The sequence below is a fragment of the Myotis yumanensis genome, unplaced genomic scaffold (genome assembly GCF_028538775.1).
Source record: "Myotis yumanensis isolate MYYU_CA2020_CCGP unplaced genomic scaffold, mMyoYum1.0.hap1 SCAF_9, whole genome shotgun sequence".
Taxonomy (NCBI): Eukaryota; Metazoa; Chordata; class Mammalia; order Chiroptera; family Vespertilionidae; genus Myotis; species Myotis yumanensis.
Window position 1 is genome coordinate 47703509 of NW_027223760.1, and position 22884 is coordinate 47726392.

Below are 22884 nucleotides of genomic sequence, written 5' to 3' on the forward strand. Positions count from 1 at the left end.
CACAGAGTTTATAGTCATACTGCAGGCCGAAGATGGTTAAACTGACAAAGATAATAACCTGAATGGTTTTGCACATGGTTTTCTAACTTCTGCTGTAGTGTTAACCAGATGAGATGTTAGCAGCCCATGAATGAAATGAAAAAAGAACATGGAATGAGCAGGAGATGAATGAATGACAAGATAAATAATATATTTCGTTAGAAAAATATGCAAATACACACCTTTTTGCTTATCACATATGATGTATTGATTTATACATATAGACAGCATAAGCATTTCACAATTTTGGCACAATGTGCAATTCTATAATAAGCTATTTTGTTCGTCAGCCCCTACTGTATTAGCTAAATAACATCTAGAATATTTTAGCAAAATATTATCACAGTTGTACTAGAGCTGCCTGAAATACACTGCTTTCCATGTCTGTAAACAAAAATAGACTACTACATAAACACTATGATTGAAAAAATACCCTCTTTATAACTTCTCCCTTACCTTCAGCAAAGGAGACTTAGCTACTTTAGTATCCAAAATATTTTTCTGAAAGAATATACTTTCTGGGGGGTGGGAATGGGGGTGCACTATATATGTAACCAAAACAAATTAATTTTTTTGTCTTACCACAACTAAATCACTTCTAGGCAGTAGCATAAGATATCATAGATTAGACGAAATTTGCAGGGTTTCGATGTATCTCCTCACTTAGCATACCAATTGAATAATGATCACTCTGATTACTGTGGCAAATTCACATATTAATTTCAGGTGCCATTAATGATACTGATTTATTCAGGGATTTTTGAAGATTTTATACTGAGGATGTAAAGAGAGATATGGGAATATAATTTTGGGCTTCAATGAGAAACTACTTTTATTTTAAATAAATTTGTATATGGTTAAACTTGTAGTGGTTACATATTTTTTTCCTCCTCCGGTTTGGCTAATCATTGCAAACAGAGGTCAACCAGAAACTGATTTCTAATCAGCCGTATTGAGTCTTCCTGGGAAAGACTGGGATCTTATTAAGCTGTGAAGCTGAGTGGATGGCAGTTAATAGACTTTTAGATGAGTTATCAATTCGAATTATCTTTTACTGCTAGATAGCACCCAAGGGTGAGGTAATTGGCTTTATAAAATTTGGAATGGTTTTCTTTACAAATCTTAGAATTTAGGAAAGTAGAGCACTCTCTTTAAAGAGAATATTCTCTTCCATTAGGAATTACATTTTTGGCAGTTTTGTGAAAAATTTAGCAAAGGGTTCTTTGTGACCTCCCAATTTGTAAATGTCAGCAACTAAAGCATATTCAACATGAAGGCCAATTCCTTACAAAAGTGAGGGCTGCCCAGTGGACAGGATTATCCAAAACCAGGCTGAGCATACAATGTGAACAAACCAATTCACAAATCGGCCCATTTAATGTTTCGAGCAAATTGACTCAAAGAAAATTTTTTTTTTCATTCAAAGCATTACATCTTCCTGCCAAGTACAGATCTTTCCCCTACATTCTTAGTCATCTCTATATTAGAAAGCCGCTTTGTCTTGTGGAGGTCCTGCTGTAATTTGTGTGGTTTACATGGTGTGGATGGTAAAACATTTGAGTAACAACGGAATTGATTGAAATAAATAGATTAGAAGTTTAGATCCATAGCCAAATACAGAAATATTCTAATTCAAATTTTAGAGTTAAAAGTGAAAATATTGACAGTGATTTTGACTTTTAAAGGTATAAATGGCTCAAGATTTTACAATGAGCACCCTGGATCTGAACTAGGTCAATTTAATTGTTTTCCTTGAATACCTTGCTTGCATTACACCTGCATTTCAGTCCTAGATGAAAGATGGAATTTACAAGTGTTGGCAGTGGGAGACTCCATTCCTTAGACTGTCTCCCATAGCAATAGTACCAAGAAGAACATTCTTCAGATTCACTATGGATAAAATCACTTAACAATTCTTCACAAATGATGTATCTGACTCCTGGGAGGATGGTGATCACTTTAAACGCATGGGTGGACTTGCTCCCAGGATGTGAAGTCTCAGAGATCGCGATGCTGTATTTGCTTTACATTTAGGCGCATGACTCCTGCTCTAAGATTTCCAGTGGGATGATCTCGTGAATCTCCTCGCCCAGGTTGACTTCGGCTTCGTATGGGACGTCATTGTTGTTCCCCTCCAGGTTGTTGGCAGCCGCGTGGTTCCTCGGGTCTCGGTGGCAGATGCACACGGGGATATCGCCAGGATCGGCATTGGTTGCAGCCGCAGCTGCAGCCAGAGCTGCCAGCATAATATTGTATTTCTGCCGGCGGTTGGCATATCCGTTGCGCTGCTCCCAGCGGATTTTGCACAGTTGCAAACGGCGCGTCAGGGCTTCTTGGACCTGGAAGAGAAAAAGTCTTGTTATCATATAATTGTCAGAAATGACCCACGCCAACTTTAGGAGCACAATTCTTGGAACTTATCAGAGGTTCAAAGTGGTTGGTTGAATTGTAAATCTGATCTAAAGAACTGTATGGTATATACTCTGGCTGTGCAGAGAAGAAGAATTTGCAAATTGGAGCACTTGTTACTTGTCTAAGCTATCACGGGCAAGGTGACTTGCTACTATGCAAAGGTTTCTTCTTTAGCTCTTAAGTCCAATGAGTGAAATTTGATTTGGTTTCACACTCAATATATGGCATACACATCACATTAGGGAGAAGGAGGTGGAAAACATTTTATCTGCTACCGTCTCTTACAAGGCAGAAGCTTTCATCTGAACCTCTACATTATTGGTCATGAAAATATATATGCAAATCATAGCACAGTTCTGGGTTTTATAATTTTGTTGATTTTCCTTTATCTGATATGGCCAGAGAGAACTCTGGTTAGTGGAGTGACAATCTTTTCAGGATAAAATTATCTCTTTCTATTGATAGACGTCTAATACATAAACAGTTCTCTTTAGGATTTAGATTTTTTTTTTTACAATGTATTTTCCTGTTCGAACTAGCCAAGAATTGGCATGACTTTATTTGGGTTGTTCTTTCCTTTAAACATGGGTCCTTAAAAATCAGGTTTCTAATCTAGGAGCCACCAAATGTGCTGCTGAGGACTTAGGAAACATATTGTTTCAGCATATTTTTGGAGAAGCAATGTCCCCAGACAAAGGGAACTGATAGTTTCCACCCATTCAGCATTTCTCAAATACCAACATTGTCCTTATAAATAAAACTTAAACAGATAATTAGAAGTATCCAAGGTAGACAGTAGTCAGTATAGATGAGTTTGTAAAAGTACCCAGAGGAAATAAAACAGGAAGTCTTTGCTTCTTCTCACCTGCCCTTTTCAAATAATCCCCATTGCAGTGCCATGCATATTAATTAAGTACACAGCTCAGCACGAGGCCAAGGGTTTGAAGCCTAATTTTTTAAAATTATTACTACAGAAGTGTTCACAGCCCTCTATCATTGTATCCCAAAATTATAACCTATCCTTTTGTGTGGAGATGACAATCTGCGTTAATTTGTAAACCACACATATTAGAATGGGGCCTTAAGTGGCTAGGTTTCAATAATTACACTTTAATAAGGGCAATTATTTTCTACAATACCGCAGATTGAGTCTGATGCTGCTTTGATCCAAGAATAAGGACATTAAATCTGAAAAAAAAAACCACCCCCCAAAAACAAAAAACAACAACAAGGAGACTTTCGTTGCTCCTGAAGCATCAAGGGTGCAATCCAAGCAAATCAGGACTTAGCTGCCCGTCTGAATACTAGCTGCAATTGTGCCACACGAGCATAGAAAAGACTCAGTGGTAGAAAAACACAACTTGGCTAGTCATGTATCCCTGTAAGGAAAACTGTAGAAGTGAGGCCACATGAAAAGAGGCCCTTTGGAAACTGTGAAGTATTGGCTTTCTATAAATGAGTGGCGATATTATGTGAAAGGCATGCTTACGGTGGTGTTGTAGAAGCAGTAAATCATCGAAACGAAGAATCCCTGTAAAGAGGAGGAAGGGTAGAGCTGGAGTTACTTTTGTGTGCATTACACTGTTTAGCCATCAATATAATTAGTCACTCTGGAGAGGAACATTTTACTGTTGTGATAGCAAGTCAAGGCTTGATGAAAAGCAGTTACTACCACTCATATTCAGTGTTTCACTACCAGAATATGCCATGTATTTTTCTTATTAGAAGAATTCTGTCCTTTAGTTAAAAGGATAGCTCTGGTCAGTATGGTTCATTTGCTGCTGCCTTTAACATGAAGATTTATAGCAGAGTATGCTGATTAGAGTGGATTTGAAAAGAATGTTTTGTACTTAATTTAAAAAACTGAGACCTTGTAGAGTTTAGTAAAGAAAACTTTTGCAGGCACGAGTGTCACAGTGCCTGGCTGTGGGCCTGACTGTGCCCTTGTCTTCACGGTGAACTAGTGCAGTACTGTACCCACAGCCAAGTTCGTCTCTCAAAGAAGGACACAGACTAAGTGACCTCTGAGATCCTGGCCACTTCTCAGAAGTTCCCTTACATTTAAGCTTTAATTATCAATAGAAATGGCCAAAGCAATTATTAAAACAATCCCTAAACTTTATTTTTAGCCCTATTAATTTTGACCTCCAGTAGTAGCAATTTACTTTGAAATTTATAATTAAGACAGCAAAACTCTGGCCTAAGAGCCTGTGGCAGACTCACCTCTGCCTGAGGACCCTCCATGCCCCAACCTGCTTTCAAAATACCTAGTACTATGTCTTCAGTGGGTCTGTGGACCTGGGGCAGAGTAAATGAAAACAGCCATTCTCCATTTTTGTGTGGCAGACCTGAGGAAGCTCCTGAGAGCCCAACTCTGTTCTCTCCCACAAGAGGACAGACCTGAATGCACTTCCCTTTACAGTCACTGAACGTGACCAATGGATTCCTGACACCCCTGTGACCAATGGAGGGTGACAGAGCAGAAGCCATGAATGGCTCTGTGCAGATTCATTACACCTCATCGCAAAACTGATTCAATGTTTACTGACGAAAAGAGGTTCTGCAAATTACCAAGCGGGAGAATATATATGCCCATTCTCTGGAGTCTGCCTACCATTGCAGGAATGGCTGACCTTATAGATATTCTAGGGTCCTGACCTCTCTAATCATGGTCAAGGCAATCAAATGAAATAACTGAAAAAAACTGGATTCCAGTTTAAGAGGGATATAGCTTCCAGCTCGGGGTCCAGTGGAAGGATTTCATACAGATACAACATCTGCTTCTCTGCTCTGTGTTTTCAAGGTGTGAGCGACTATGTTGATAGTAACCTAGCTGAGCAGGTATGGAATAAACACACCCATGGCTTCCTTACCTGGAAATGACTCAGAAAGTGCATCACGTAGTCATAGACTCGGGCAGGAATCTTGGTGTGAGGCCTCCAGGGTAAGATCACAAACTGGATTCCCAGCAGAGGCACCAGGAACAGAGTGGCCTTCACTGCCTTCAGATACCGTCTGCCGTCATGCTGACGGTCATTCTTAATCTTCTTCACGAGCACACGGAGGATGTTGAGCAGAAAGAAGAAGTTGACCTGCAAAGATACGATGTTATGAATGAGCAGACCATCCAGATCAGTACCACTGAAGGACACCCACTTTCCTTCATTCTTTATTCAATGTGGGGAGCAGAGATGACTTACCCAGGACGTGAGACTGCCTCAAAGGGCATATTCTTACTAGTCATGTGATTTTGGGTGAGTTTACTTGAATCTTTGGATCTAGCTTTCCTAATGAGTAAAATATCCCGGTGATGAATCTCCTTTGAAGGGCTGCTGTTAGAAACAGCATGGGAATGCATGTGAAGTGCATGAAATACTTTAAGTGCATGATCATTGGTAGGTAGGGTGATGGCTCATGTATCAAAGATAAAGTGAAAGATAGTTTTGCTGGGCAGAGCCCAGGGGAAAAAGTGCAGGGGGACTTTGCTGTCCCTCACTTTCTTAACAGCAACATCTTCAACACTCCTCAGCCCTTGCTCTTTACTTTTAAGAGAATTTGGTTATAGTATTGTTTTTTTTAAAAAACTTAATCTTTGGTGTAGGGTGTATAGAAATGAGCTTATGCATCCCCTCCCATTTTATTAAATACAACATTTTTTTTCAACTGAAGACTCTCAAATCAAATTGTTATTATAGATCATCATTTAATTAGCTTCATTTACAAATTTTAATATATATGCTATATAGAACCATCTTCAAAGAAATCCGAGATAACATTGTTAGCAATAGACTTAAAAAAGCAGTTCTCACCGTCAGTGCTGCCATGATAGGGCCGTGGATGATGTAAACCAGATAGGTTTCCACGCTCATCCAGCAGCTGAAAAAAAAAGGGGGGGGGAGAGAATATATCAATATCGATGCATTTTATTTACATGTATTTATTTAACTAAAAACTGCCACAATACCTGTCATTGAAGTGCTTCAGCCTAGCAAGAGCATGGGTTATAGTTGGCACCACCGGGAACCCTAAAAATGTAAAAAAAGTATATATTACACCTGGTTTTCTGGTCATAAGTTACAACTACAATTGAATGGAAAATGGTAGTTTACTTTAAAAAATAGTGGCAAATTTAATATCTCTGTCAAGATATTTCCCTGATGTGTTTGCACAAATTATCTTTGGTCAAACCAGGTAAATATGTTCTTGATTAGAATAACATGTGCTTTCAGGGAGTTTGGTTAAGAGCACCCAAATAATTATGGTAGGTATAGTCTACTCTTCCTAGGACTGCTCTACCATTGTTTTGTCTTGATGATGGGGATGATGATGACTTAGACCAGAAAGCCTTTCATTGTGTGTGAACTGGGCTCTCTCATGGGGAGAAGCTGGTCCCCCTGGAGGGATGTGACTTGGGACAGCATGTGGAAGTGGTCGTGTGACTGCTCTGAAAGCCTTGTTAGTGTTTGTAGGATTCCTTCTCAGCCGTTTGTGTTCCTGTTTGTGTCATGTGCATTGATCCTATTCTCTTTCAATAAGAACACTTCAGAAGAGCCAGTGTAAGTTCTGGCTGCAGAACCTTTGTGAAGGCAGCATAGTATTGACTTCTCTGCCTACACCTGAAGTGCTAATGGAAACAATTTTGAATTTATAAACAGAATGATGGAGATAGTTACTGGCAATGCATCCTACCAGGTTGCATCTTTTTAAAAATAAATGTTCATTCTCTGCAGGATGTCTAGAATACAGTTGTGATTTTCGTAAGAAAAATATATCTGTTTTTCTCAGATGTACCCATGTACAACAGAGTATGACTTAATTTGGTTTGAAAAATCTGTTGAATGAGTTTTTAAATAATTATCAGGCTAAGAAATGTGTCTCAGAAGTATATTAGACTTACACACTTTGATTTTCTGAGAATTATATGCAAAAAGAGAGTGCCTGAAAATATTGAGTTTTCACCAGAGAACCACCTCACCTTCTAAACCCATGAAGTATATAATTTAATAGGAACATCGATTAAATGTTTGACCTGAAAGAATTTTGAGTTTGACTATTTATACAAGACATAATTGCGTTGTATCCACAGCAGTTCTAACATACTGTTTTCCCACTTGGGTTTAGAGATATTCATTCCCTGGATTTATTCTGAAATACATACTTTTAATTAGACAACAAGAGAGGCATATGGAGATTTCACTCTCATCTCATCATTTTGTAGAAAGGAAAATGTGTTTCTTACATATTACATAGAGGAGTATAGGCCACAAATCTGCTAATTCCTATGGCTCTTTGCCTTCCTCTAGACAGGATACCTCTTTTTCTGCACTTAAAAAAAATCCTCACTCAAGAATATGTTTATTGACTTTAGAGAGAGGAAGGGTGAGAGAAAGAGAGAAACATCGATGTGAGAGAGATACATCGATCGGGTTGCTTTCTATGTATACCCCAACCAGGGTTCAAACCCGCAACCTAGGTATGTGCCCTGACTGGGAATCGAACCTGCAATCTTTTGCTGTCTGGAACGATGCTCCAATCAACTGAGCCACCTGGCCAGAGCTCATTACATTCTTTTTGATACAGCTGAACAACTTGTTCCTTTTCTCTTTTGAATTGTTTATGCATGTTAAGCATATGTCTTCATTGATCTGTCTATGATGATGATGCTGAAAGCTTTTATAACTAATTCACAATGTAACAGTATGGAAAGAGCAGTATAAATTGTTCCTTCCAGGGTGCCCTCATCCTTGCGAATGTCACAGGCAAGAATAAATGTACATCCTTTTTCTTCCATGAAAAACTGTTGAGTATGGAAGTTGGGTGTTCTTAAATAGTCAAAACTGGTACAAGAAGTATGCCATACATCTATTTCAAAAGAAGTAAGTAAAATAGATCAGACAGAAATGGTGTCTCTCTGTGTGGGGGTGTATGTGGCAGGCCTGGTTGAGATGTTATTTTCAGGTCTTCAATTGAAAGGCATCTGACCAGCACCAATCATTACTCTTGTGATGATCAGAATTGCTATTGGGAGGCTTAAATTATATCCAGTTGATTCTTGGCATGACCAGCTTTTGGAAGATTAGAAATTCTTGAAAGGGTGTGTTTGAGGCTGAGAAGGGCAGGGGAAGGAAAGATCAACCTCTTATGCAAGGCTGGAGCTAAAAACAAAAAACAAAAAACAATAAAAGCCCATTTTGATCTTTGTATTCTGAGTTGGTTTGAGGACAGAGAAGAACAGGAGAACCTAGCACCTGTGGTGGGGCCAGTAGATTAGTCAGAAACCTGATTTCTAATTTCACTGGATGGTTAAGGAAACAGGATTCTGGGCTGCTGCTGCTACTCCCCAGGGTGGCGTGGCCCACAAGGTGAGCCGTCCAGTTCACAATCTATACCAGAGCTGTCTCTAGGCAATATTTGTTTGATCTGCTTATATGACTTCCCAGACACCTTCTATACAATTGGTAACAATGTCTGTTGGGCAGGGATTTAAATATTAAGGTTGATGTTCTTAGAAAGCTTTTGGATTATCCTCCATCCTCAGTAAATACTTTCTTATCCATATTTTTAGGAGCTTCCCAAAATGTGGAAGGGCAGGCTTAGATGAAAATACTCCACAGCCTCTGCTCCAAGTCACAGTCATCTTATCAATGGAGAGCAGAGGCAGCCTTGGCCCTCCAGTAAGAATCCTCCTCTGGTAAGGGAGTTTCATGGGATTTTTTTTTTTAAATAAAGCAGCATGTGCTTTTGTCCCAGAGCCTTTTCCCACTCACTACCTCATTCTCAACCTGCTCCATTGTAACCAGGGTGAGCTAGGCTGTTAGCAGCCCTGAGGGAAGGGGAACAATTCTAAAGAGTCCTCATGGACCATAGCACCTGCCTTAGTCAATCTACAGAAGCGGTCACAGCTGAAGCAACCCAGGGATAGGATTTTAAAGCCATTACCATGTGCAATGATGTCAGATGGGTTCTATTTGGAGGCCTATGTTGTTACATCTATTGCTCATCTAAACTCCACTTCTTGACCTGTCATTGGAGGAATCCAGCTGTTGGATTGACAGGTAGGAATGTTCTTGGGGAAGGGATGTGGGTGAGGGTGAAGGACATACAGAATTCAAAATGTGGAATTCTCCTTTGATCTACAAACAGATGAAAAATAAAGCTGTTAGGGGGCCTACTCAGATCTTCTCTCAACCAGAATATGGTTCTGCCTCTCCATTAGCTGGGTTACCTGAATACGTTCATAATCATATCCCCCCATTTCCGCACTGACCCCTATGTTCATCACAGTCTGTATAAACTTGTTAAAGGGCTTCTACCAAGTTCTCTTGGAGACTGAACTCTTTCCAGCATCTCAAAGGACCAGGGCCCCTGATTGGTCTCTCAGACCAAGATTCCAAGAACATTATAAATATATAGATAGAGGTGAGACTGGCTCGAAACTCAGTTGGAGGAAATACATACCCCAGCCCAAGAGATAATACAACTTCATGTTTTGTTCCCCATTGAACACGTTCACCACAAGGAGTTTGTGCAGATAGATCCCTTCACAGAGCATCCAGAAATAATTGCATAACATCAAGTAATGGTTGATACAATTCAGAATCTTGCAGCTCAGCTGTCAGAAAGAAATGGAGATACTCAGTGGAAGATACAGGCAAGGATTTGACAGTAAACAGAGGTAAATGTGACAATGAGTCAAAGTATCTGCATTCAGCCCATATTCAGCATCCCCGAGCATCTGTTAACACATGCCACCCTCTGTATCCACAAATCAGAGTCATGGTGCATAGGTCATTTGTACTACGTATAAACAGCCATCTAGGGGAATGGAAGCCTAGTCCCTAAAATGTTCTTTTTCTATTACACTTTGGTGACTTGCATGGATTAGACAAATTTATTTTTCTTCAATGAGTCTAAGACCCATCATCTTCTAGAACAGCCAAGGATCTGTCACATGACTTTTAAAGCACCTTTTCTATGGCCAATGAAGTGAATAACCCAGAAATGGTTAATGCTGCTCCTGAAGTTCATTGATATGTTGGTGATATCTCTTCAGGCACAAAGAGGAGATAACCAGGGGATGCATTTGTCATATATGATCCAGGAGCTATGCTGAACCCAACTGATGACTTCTGCTCTAGTTACTTGCTGGCCTTTTAGTGCTGATAATCTTAACCATCCAAGAGCATAAGTTCCCTGTTCCAGCAGAGTCACAATGCAATGGGACCTTCCTGACTTTGATCCATATATACACTAAAACCTCAGGAGGAGGAACTATAGAACTTCCTATCAAGATGTTAGTGCAGTCGGTAAACTAAGGGGCAGAAAGGGTCGGTCAACTTGAAAACTGTCAATGTGTACATTCTCTAAAGCTAGCTGAGTGAAGGAGGAAAATCCCCCACACAGAAAGTCAGCATTAACTGACTTTGTAGGGAAGTACTGAAGTGTCTCCAGAGGAAACTAAAGGTATAACATTTTTAATTAAATGTGACTGTGTCATGCAATCCTGAGCTGATTTCTGATAAAGCCTTAGAGAAAATGAACTGAATCTGTGGAGCTGTAGACATGATTCGGTGTGTTTGGGCGAAGGGGGAAGCACTGGAGAAAAAAAGTCCCATCTGAGATAAGTACATTGGAAGATGATCCAGGAAGTGGCCAAGGAAGCATTCTGGAAATGTTCAGCAAACCAAAATACAGTCAACAGAAAAGCAGGATACACAGTGGAAAAGAAAGTCTGCTGGCAATGCAGCAGGGGAATAAGAATTAACAGCTTGCTACGCTCAAGAGTCTTTCTCTATATCAGCGGTTCTCAACCTGTGGGTCACGACCCCGTTGGGGGTCAAACGACCCTTTCACAGGGGTCGCCTAAGACCATCGGAAAACACATATATAATTACAGATTGTTTTTGTGATTAATCACTATGCTTTAATTATGTTCAATTTGTAACAATGAAAATACATCCTGCATATCAGTTATTTACATTATGATCATAACAGTAGCAAAATTACAGTTATGAAGTAGCAATGAAAATAATTTTATGGTTGGGGGTCACCACAACATGAGGAACTGTATTAAAGGGTCTCGGCATTAGGAAGGTTGAGAACCACTGCTCTCTATGATGTAACGAGCATATTCTATCACTCTTCTCTGGGGATTCTCAGGCCATGACTGATCTAGTTTTATATTCTCAGACCACAGTCCTTTTGATTATTTGTGATTTACAAAACTCTGAGTATTCCCTGCATTCTGCTTTTACACTTAGGCCCTTTTGGATTGAAGCAGAATTTAACAAATGCTCTGAGTTTCCACATCTCCTATGCTGTGTATCACAGAAATGAAAGTGGGTGTCACAGAAAATGACAAGGGCTTAAGGCCTAATGACAATGGTAACAACTATAATATAAATAATATACCAGGCAACAACTGAGAGTTGCTATGTGCCAGACCCTGTTGGGGGTTTTAGGTGTATTGGTTTATTTAATCCTCACAAATAACTCTATGAGGAAGGGGCTATCATTGCCTCCACTTTACACATTAGGAAAGTGGGGCACAATGAGGGTCAGTAACTTGCTCAAGATTACAGAATGAACTGGAAGGGAGTAGAAGAGCTGGGATCTGAGATTCTATAGTTCAGCAACAAAAGTGCTACAGTATTTGGAGCAAGCCAGCGAAGCACAGCAAATACCAGATTGACTGTTGCTCTGTAGCTGTGTTCTATCAATAAACCAACATACCCCAAAGGAGTGTACGAAACTCCTTGTACTTCAACGGGAATGAAAGCAAATCTATGAGAAGTTCTGCACTAAATTCACGATAGCTTTTTAAAAGCAGTGGAAATGCAAATGTTGAGATGAGGGCTCGCCACATAAACCATGACACAAGAGACCACTTGTAAGCTCTGCTTATCTGTAGAGGCACCAGCCAGATAGACCAGATAAGAGAAACTGGAAATTGGGTTGATGCCTGTGGCCCTTTTAGGAATAACTTAAAATCCATAATAAATTCTTCAAATCCAATTTTAAGTAATTCAATTTAAAGAGAATAAAAAAGCCCTCTCTATTTTTCCACATCATCTGATCTTTAATGAAATACCATTTATTGATTTTGACATGGGAGTAATATGAAGTAGCATCAATGACTAGAGTGGGATACTATATCCCATGTTCACATTTTGGCATAGTCTCTCTGCACTGTCCCTCAAATCCATTACAGTTTTTCATCCCCAATCTCATTGCTTCCAGAGCCTACAAAATGGATAACTCCAATGTAATTTTATCTGCCACTGATCTCTCATCTCAAACACTCTGCTGTCCCTGTCCCCTCCCTCACATTTCTATACTATTCCTTGCAGCAGCTGCCTCTGGGTTAGCCAGGAGGAGTCCGTTCTCCTCCCTGGGTTTCATCGGTCTCTCCTGCCTCAGCCCTGAGCATCCGTTCTGAGTAGATCATCTTATGACTAGGATGAAGTTCCAACAGAGTTTGGTGGCTCAAATGTCCTGAACAAATGAGAATGAGAAGAAATTCACTTTGTTTTTCAGAACTTGGGACTCATATGATTTTCCTTATACAGGAGGCTACAGAAAATGTGACTTGATTGTTTTGGCTTTTGAGGTGCAAAAAACTCGGGTTCCCAGTAAAAACTAATCTCCCTGTATTGTCGCTTTCAGATCCAGAGAAAAAGTTCAGAGACATGTTTCTTTCCAGAAAGTGACAAGGATGCCACTTCCTTTAGATGCAGCAAGAACAATACTTTTAATTCTGTCTCCTGACTCTCCACATGATGAAATAAGCAGAGAGAGCAATAAATGAAATTTTAAATATTGTGGAAATGAAATGCTCCAATGACATGGATGACAATGGGCAATTTTCACATCACTCAGTAAACTGAGGATCTATTCAGCCCTTATTTATGCCATGAGTTCTTATGAGTTTAACGTAAAAAAATGCGAAGGAATAGAATTTTCACGCTTGGTTTTACAGGAGAGAACCTGCTTAACCTAAAAACTCCCAAGGAAAGAAACTGACTACTCTGATGGGAGAGGGACCATGAACCCATGGGGACTCCTCATTGAGGAGTGAGAACACTTTTATTTTGCCCCCAATAAAATTTACTCTAACAGAAGTAGTGCAACAACAGTTGGAATGATGCAGCCACATTTTACAAGAAATAACTTTCTTTTTCAAGTATATCCCCCTGGGCACTGGGAAGGAATATCTTTTTGCCTCTTAACTGCTGACTCCGTGACCTGAGAATTGGGTCCAAATGAAAAAATAATCCATAACTCTGTCTTTAAGTTGCTTAGGAGAGAAATTGTCTTTAAAATGATATATTGTTTTTTCAAAGTAGACATATGCCTGAATCACAGATAGATGAACTGATTGTGGATGTGCTTTTCCTTAATTAGGATTGCGGTTAAATTTTTCATGTTAGTTGCAATTTCAATTAATATTTGAAGATTGAAAATGTCCAACAACTTCCCTTTCTAAAAAAGTTTTGCGCTTTTTTTTTTTTTTTGGTCCTTTCTTGGGTTTTTATTTACTGTCTCTACTCTTCTTGGCTATGGAGGACCTTAATCTAATGTTTTCTAGAATGTCAGTTTTCCAAGAATAATACAATATTTCAAATCATTTAGTTTTATAAACAATAACACCATGTTAACTATTTACAAATGCTACATCTTTAAAAACAGAATTAAAAACAAATAAGGCAGTGCTCACCGGATCCGAGTTCACGTACTCAATTTTGGGGACCACTTGGGTTAGGTGGACGAGGACACCAATAGAATTCAGAATGTAAGTCAGAAACATGTGCTTATGCATGGTAACCCGTTGGCAGGCAAGATTCCTAGAAGTAAAAGTAACAGCATTAACCAGTGCTAAAATGTTGAAATACCTGGGGGAAAAACATTTTGGCAGTATTTTTAATATTCCCTTTAGCAATCGTTGAGAGAATTTATTAAAACAAGTGAGGTTGGTCCCATCTATAAGACCTCTTACTCCTGAGTTTTAAAAACAGTTTTCCCACAGCTTTCCGTTCTCAGGTGACTTTGCCCAACAAGTGAAAGAATGGGTGATAAAATCACTTTTAATTCGAATAAATGTCGCGAAATTAATTGAGAGAAGAACTCTTACAGGAGAAACTGTTACAGTTTGGCATGTGCTTCAGATGAAAAGTCAACTATTTATTGATGTAACCAGGTAGAAACTGTGTGGCAAGTGGGATAACAGAGCATGAAGTAAGAAGGAAGGTGGCCTGTGACAAAGCACTGGATCCATGACCTTGACCCTTACATACACAGACTTTATGAAGTTTCCCCTCATCTTCTCTTTTGACATTTGCTCTGAAGTCTTTTTATCTCTCATAATCCAATTGGAATCAACTTTGTAGTTCCTACTTTCCACAACCTCCTGATGGTGGAGCTCAGGCACAGGCAAAGAATTTTAAATAGGCTCAAATTTGACCTCATTATGAGGCACCCTGTGGTTTGGATCTGTCGATACCTATCCTCCTTGCATAGCCATGTCCCACCTTTTGGGTGCTAAGCAATTTGTTGGATTTTTAAAAGTTCCTTCATAAACTTTTAATATGTATTTGTGCAAATGTTCATATGAATAAGCATGATTAAATATCCTATTTCACTTTTTGATGCAAATGAAGAGAGCCTATGGAATGGCTATAACAAAATTGGAATGATTATCTTAGATAAATGTAAATCTTGTATTTACCATATTTGATTCAGTTAAAAAATGTGTAGCATCATGTGAAAACCTAGTGCATTAAGTTAATGATGCTAAAGATTAATAATAATAATTACCCCTAAAAATTATTCATAGAATAAAGTTAGAATCCCAAGAATTTTGATGAAAGATAAAATGTGAGGGTAGTCTAGTTTTACTTACAATGCTTTTCCTATATTTCCAACTCAATTATCTGTAGCAAAAAGTAAGTTTAAGTAATGAGGTCATGTGTTAGAGCACAGTTTGATTATTGTAGCTACGTTTTTCAAGTTTTTAGGAAGCACAAGCATCAGTAAATAGTTAATACAGAATATTTTAAAATTTGGCACATGTTGATCAGGAGTGGAATGCAGAATGGGGTTTAGAGAACTAACTCTCTCTCTCTCTCTCTCTCTCTCTCTCTCTCTCTCTCTCTCACACACACACACACACACATACAAACACACACACACACACACACACACACATTACCATGTACTACTTTAGCAGCAGAAAAGTCTGTTAAATAAACCAAACCTAATTGATTTTATAATAGTGCTATAAAAGTAGGTTGTAAATTTAAGGATTTAAAAAGAAAAAAAGATGCTTTATATGAAACATCATACCCATTTACACTGCATAAACTCTTCCCTACTGCACTGTTAAACCTGTGACTTGCCATTTCCCTTACAATCATAATGGCATTTTATAATTCTTCTCACTGGGAGGCAAATACCTCTGGTCTCATTATTGGATTCGGCATGGCATAAACCAATGACAGTTGGCATCATCCAGCACGAGGAGTGTGGACGAAGGCATCACACAGTGCTGCTAAGCTCAGGCCTGGTTTTCTGTTAGTCAGGTAGAGTTCAACGATCTGCTGACGTACTACACTGACTTAAAGGACTGGTTAATGTTCAATGTCCTGTGAGAACTGGAGCCACCCTGAATAATTTCAATATAATTTCTGCTAATTGTTAAAAGTTTTCTTGCATTTCCTTGATGACGTTTACACTGAACTTTTTGAAATGAGTTAAAGATACTTTAAAAATTTATTAAAATCCATTCAATAATCCAACATATATTACTGTGTACCTGCTATAATTTAGACCTTCTGGTAGATTCTAGGTATATATAGATGAACAAAACAGATAGCTTTGGCCTTCAGGGACCTTATATACTATGTAATTGCTTATTTACTCTTACTGTGATAATTAATATACTTTTTCTTGCTACTTAATGACTACCATATATCTCTTATGATTTGCAGAAGATCCCCCTCCCCGCCGAACTTTTAGAGTTTTCCATTTATTTCAGTATCTTAAAGAAGAAAGAAAAAACAGATTCTATGAGGGTACTTACCTGAAACGCAGGAAAACCCCCAGCGAACTTGTCAAGGTGAGAAGAGAAACAGAGTGTCCCACAACGGCCACATAGAACATCATGTATGCATGCTGGAATAACAATGGCAGCAACAACAAAAATAGTTACAAACACAAATGCTGTGAGTGAATAAATGATAGAAGGGGGAAGTAGTTTCTATTTTTAAATATCAGTGTAAATCAACAACTGTTTCCCTCCTTTAAAATAACCTACTAAAATTAGAACAAGTATTTCAAAGAATTAAATTATATTGAATTATAATAAACTGGATGAATAGATTGAATATTATGAGATTAAGAATATGCATGACATTGTGGGAAGAGCACAAGATTGGATTTATCTGAGCTGTTCTTTACTCAGAGTATTATTAAGTCTTTGTGTACTTTCATAAAGTCAGTCACTTCACCTCTCTAGACCTCAGTAGTCGTGACCTATAAAATAATTTGGTTGGACGAGATGATTTTTAAAGGGATTACATGCTGCTTATAAGAAACTACATTAAATACTGGGATACCGAAATATTGAATGTAAAAGAATGGGAAAAGATGACTCAGATTAACCCTAGTCATAAGAAAACTGGTGTAATATCATATAGGTGCAGATATTAAGTCAGAAAGATATAATAATTTTAAATTTCTATGCACCTAATAATATAAACTCAAACCATATAAACATAAAGCAAAAATTGATATCTCCTAGTAACCAATAAAACACAGAGACAAAAATCAAGCTGTAAAGATTTGAATAACATGATCAATAAAATTTACTAATCCACATAATAAACACTGCACCCAACATCTGCAGAATACCATTCATTTCAGGTGCTGACTCAATATTCAGAGAATATTTATCCAAAATGCCATACACTAATCAGTAAAGCACATTTTAACGTATTTCCAATAATTGAAATCTTAAAGACCGTCTTCACTGACCAGAATAGTTTAAAAAACCATTAATAAAAAGATAACTTTAAAAACACTATCATATTGTTGAGACTTAAGCATACATTTCTAAATGACCACTGGATTAAAGAACTCATAATGACATACCAAGACTTTTTAGATACAGGTGAAGCTGTACATAGAGGGAAATTTAAAGACTAAAAGGCATATGTGAAAATGAAGAAGGTTGAAAATTAATGATCTAAAGTTCCAACTACAGGAGCTATAGAAGAATTAAACTCAAATAATGTAAAAGAAACTGTACTGATAAAGAGAACGTGAATATACAATTGAGTGGAATAACAAAGAAAATTTGGTTCTTAAAAGAGAAACTAATTTTAATTCCCCCTGGAAAGAGTGATCAAGGAAAGAAGCCCTAAGATATATGAAAATACATGTCAACACAAAGGTTTACAGCAGCATCATTCCTAATAGCCAAACACTGGGAACAACTCCAGTGTCCATCAACTGATGAATGTAGTTTATCCATAGAAAGGGATACAGATACATGCTAAACATCAACATGGGGAAAAAAGGAAATTGGTGCTTAAGTATCCACTTTAAAAAACACTAACATGAATGTTCTAAATGGAAAAGAATTAAATATATGTTATTATCTGATTTTATTCTATAATATAAGTTAGCAGCTTGGTAGCAGATACTTTGCAGTTATGTGTTCATACGTATGTGTGTGTATGTGTGTGTGTGTATATGTATATATGTATATGCATATGTATATGTATATATATATATCTATGCATTATCACCAAATACTGAAATTTGAAGTAGCACCTACCTTCATTTTTTCATCAGAGAAAGCGTAACACATACTGTAGTTAGTCAGGGTTTCATTCATGTCGGCAGTTAGTTCCCAAGTTCCATTTATTTCACAGTGTTTTACAGCCACCTCTGTTAATGAGACATAAGTTATTACTTACCATTTCAAAACAACAAGAAGGAAAAATAATAAATTAAGGCTTAAAATTATTTCAAAGTGTTAATCACTTAATAGAATTTGAATATGAGTATCAGTAAATGGAGACGACCATGAACTTATTAGATTTTGGGATGTTTTATACAAAATGTTTTAATATACGGTGTCTCATTTTAGCTTTGGCAGAGCCCTGTAAAACAGATACTGCTACCTCCATTTTACAAACAGCACAGAGACAGAGAGGTTATGGAATTTAAAAAGTCAGTTGATAGCAGGTGAGCTAGGATTGAATACCAGGTCTTTCAGACTCCAAAGTGCTACCTACACTTTATGTCCTGTTTATTTTTTATTTTTATTTTAATTTTTAACAGACATTAAACTTATGATTTTTGATAAAACTGTGAGAAGAGCAAGACATACTTTTCTTCATTTATATGCAATATGTATTGACTTATGAAACTGCAGTTTTTGTTGGTCAAATGATCAAATATTGGCAATTTCATATGACTAAATTCAACAGAACCAAGAAACCCAAAACTAGGGGATGTATCAAGAAGTCATTTTGATGCCCCTCAGAATAATTTTACTGAAATCATCTCTCTTTGTCCCACATAGAATATATTAGGGATTCATAGATTTAGTTTTCACTATTGACTTTTTAAATCATCTCCTATGTGATAGTGAAATTTGCTGATTCAGCTGGATTGACATATGAGAGATCTATACCTTTGCAATGGGCAGGTTCTGTGCTAACAAGCACTTTGCAGAATTATCTTCTAAATGTTAATGACGACCATTTAAAGGGGGTGTTAGCCTTCCCATTGTACATCTGAGGCCAGGGATCAAATCCAGGTCTACTCAATTCCAAAGCTATGGCAGGGCTAGTAAGCTCTGAATTTAACCTTCTAGTCCTGTCCTGTGGAAAGGTTATGTATACTCCATTCCACTGACCCAAAGAATCATAAATAATTTTGTTGACTACAAGATAGTTTTTAAATTCCAACCTAATTAGCTACACAATTGGAAGAAAAAGTATTCTGAATAAAATAAATGAACAAGTAAACATTAAAATGAATGCACTTGTCAAATTTAATCTGAGTTATTCAGATTTTCTTTAGTTCTCCAAAGTACCTCTGCAATGTATTTATTGCCCGAGGGATTATATAACAACCATGAATTGGTATAATATGCAAAGAGGTTTTAACAGTGTATTTGGAACTCTGGACAAGTTTTGATTTCTGATAATTTCTTAGGGAAAATATTTTTAAAGCATTTTTCTTCATTGCCAAAGGCAAAGATCTGTCCCATATATAGATAACTCGATTATACTGTCTTTTTGGGTTTTTGTTTGTTTGTTAGCAGAGAGATGTGGAAGTCAGACTCATATGCTAATATTTGGAGGACACTGACATTGTTTGAAAGGCTAAGGAAACAACTCATGTTAAAAAATTTCACTGAAATCTGATAATATTTAAATAGTTTTCTATCAGTAGTTTTGGTAAGTCAATACATATGCTGAAAGTTAGTATAAAAATCTTTTCATCTTTGGCATTTTTTAGATGAAATTTATAATTTTTCTTTGTATTACTGAAATAGTTACTACCAGACTAAATATAAGATTTAATCTGTAAATTGCAGATTTGTTTCTGTGTCTACTCTAACAATTATTTAGACTTTCAATCAAAGTTGTTTTCAAGCAACCCACTGGAATCGTCATTGCTTAACGTAAATCTGTTACAAAGTTAAATAGAAAATTTTTGAATTGTGTGCTGAGAAAGCCACTGGAACAAAACTGTAAAGAAGTGAACACCAACAATGTTTGAAAACGGGTTAGTACTAACCAGCACAGAAAAACTGAAACTGGAAATTGGTCAATGGTTTTGTTAATACTATTTGTCAATTGATGACCATTCCAAGCTTACTTGTAATTTTAAAAAGTGGTTTGTAATGTAGCATTCTATTGTCAGCAAGTAGTTTTTTGTTTTATTAAAATAACCATACTTGGTTTTAACCAAGTTGTGTAGCTATGCATGGCAAAATACATTATATGGAGGAGAGGTATCTGTTCTGAAGACCTTCCAATCATGGGCAGGACTGTAGGAAATATCATTGCTTTGTTTTGATTTAACTAAAGTCTGGATATAGGCATTTCCTGTTCTAACTGTTGCAGCTGCCAACAATTTGTCCTCCTCCACCTGGCGAATTTTTAATATCTGAAGAAAGAATATGTCTATTTTGATATCCCTTTCTAAGCAAACATCCCCATTTACTCACACCACACAGCTTGCTGTCCCCTCATATGTGTGTGTGTGTGTGTGTGTGTGTGTGTGTGTGTGCATGCGCGCGCGCATACATTGGTATTTCCCTTTAAAATATTCTAAGTTTGGACTGCCCTCACTCTAGATCAGTGGTTCTCAACCTTCCTAATGCCGCGACCCTTTAATACAATTCCTCATGTTGTGGTGACCCCCAACCATAAAATTATTTTCGTTGCTACTTCATAACTGTAATTTTGCTACTGTTACGAATCGTCATGTAAATATCTGATATGCAGGATGTATTTTCATTGTAACAAATTGAACATAATTAAAGCATAGTGATTAATCACAAAAACAATATGTAATTATATATGTGTTTTCTTATGGTCTTAGGCGACCCCTGTGAAAGGGTCATTTGACCTCCAAAGGGGTTGCGACCCACAGGTTGAGAACCGCTGCTCTAGATTCACAGGGATGAGCTGTTTACAGATTTTTAGGCCCAATCCCCAGAGATTCAAATTTGATTGGTCTAGAGAGGTACCTGGCATCCACATTAAAAAAAAAAACCACCTCATTAATTCCAAGGGTATCAGGGTTGAAAATCATTGTCTGAAAGCATCTTAGGTCTATGCCATTAATGTTAAGTGTTTGACTCGAAGGACAGGGTCTTAAATACCTCTTTGTTAAATTTGCTTTTTACACTAACATATTCCTTCAGACTATTAACATCTTTTGAATTTCAATACTGTTATCCACTCTTTCATGATCCACCTGTCTTTACCAAGCACTTTGTCTAAAATGAAATCCGTCATTTTATTAAACTGTTTTGTATATGATCAAGACATAGTTTTGGGTTAATCGTAAAATCCTAAAGAATGTAAATTTGTTGAATTATAGGTATTTTTAAGATGTGCTTTCCTTTTCAAGCGGGTTTGTCCCCCACCTGAGGTAGTTCTATCCAAAAACCAGGCTGAAAAGATGGATCTATGCCTGGAAATCTCTGTTCTGCTGACCAAAAACTTGTCTTTTAGTCAATAATTATAGCCACTTTGGCAAGAGCTCATTGCTGCTTTGGAGCGGGCATTGCAGCCTCAATTGCAGAACAGCTTTTTGTGCCAATCAAGTTACCACTAAAGTAGTTGTCGAACAAGATTAATGAAGCATCATTTATCTGGAGGAGTCAGTACAGACCTGGAGGATTACCATCAAATGGCATTTAGTTAGAATTTGCAGGAATGTAATGATTAGTGGGGCACAGGATTAAGCCCTTTCTCTCTTCACATCCCAAATTTTCCATCAAAATGAGAATTCCCAGAAGTGGCTGACCTGAACTGGTTTTAAAAATGCCCCTTCCCCTCTAATTTACGTTATTTATGTCTTACTGGAGTAGAATTTAGGACCTCATCTTTGAAGAAAGCACAAACAGCATCTCCCAAACATTGTCTTGAGGCTAGATGAATTTCTCTACTTTAATCTGGATTCCAGAAACTTTCTTGCTTACAGTTATCATCTGACTGTTGTTTTCTGTCTTAACTGATGTCCTCACTGTCAGTCAATAGGCAGTAACTTCTTGCCATTCATAGTCAATGAGTGAGACTAACTAGATGAGCTTGTTGACCCTGAAATGTGGTAGAAACTCTGCCCAAACAACTCAAGTCAAAGTTGATTTTCCATAGCCTCTTAAGTATGACTATTAAGTGAGTTAAAGGGTGAGTATGGTATACAGAGTGGATACACTGGACGACGAGATAATTAATTTCCTGGGCAGGACAGAATAGTGTTGCACAATTGAAAACTTATGAATTGTTTATTTCTGGAATTTTCCATTTAATAGTTTCAGACTAAGGATAACCACGGTTAACTGAAAACACGAAAGCAAAAATGCGGATGAGGGGGGATTACTGTAATATATAAGAAAATGTTTTGAAAAGGAAAAAAATGATATTCAATGAAAAGTGTTCCTATGTTACTTTCATAACTAAAGTGAATAGTGTCACTATTTTACTAAACATACATTTCTTGACTCTTCATATTGTGCAGGACACAGAGCTGGGTGTTAGTACAATTCATTGTAACAGTATTTGTTTTATTATCTGAGCATATTTTAATAATCTGCTGGAACAGAAATCTGGTATCTATAGTTAACACCTTCTGACTTATTTTCCCTTATATATCATGGTTTTATATAATTTTTATCATTAT

At 37.4% G+C, this 22884-nt stretch overlaps 1 protein-coding gene across 1 annotated transcript in view; it reads right to left on the reverse strand.

Annotated features, from left to right (window-relative positions):
* Positions 1 to 278: 278 nt before the first annotated feature.
* Positions 279 to 22884, reverse strand: part of CALCR (calcitonin receptor) — a 73534-nt gene continuing 50928 nt past the window's right edge. The window contains exons 6-14 of the mRNA XM_070425120.1: positions 18287 to 18399; positions 16529 to 16620; positions 14168 to 14294; positions 9910 to 10063; positions 6416 to 6476; positions 6261 to 6327; positions 5325 to 5543; positions 3941 to 3982; positions 279 to 2378 (exon numbers count right to left, since the gene is read on the reverse strand). Coding sequence (XP_070281221.1) covers positions 2070 to 2378; positions 3941 to 3982; positions 5325 to 5543; positions 6261 to 6327; positions 6416 to 6476; positions 9910 to 10063; positions 14168 to 14294; positions 16529 to 16620; positions 18287 to 18399 — 1184 coding nt within the window. The 3' untranslated portion in view covers positions 279 to 2069. The remainder of the gene's footprint in view (positions 2379 to 3940; positions 3983 to 5324; positions 5544 to 6260; positions 6328 to 6415; positions 6477 to 9909; positions 10064 to 14167; positions 14295 to 16528; positions 16621 to 18286; positions 18400 to 22884) is intronic.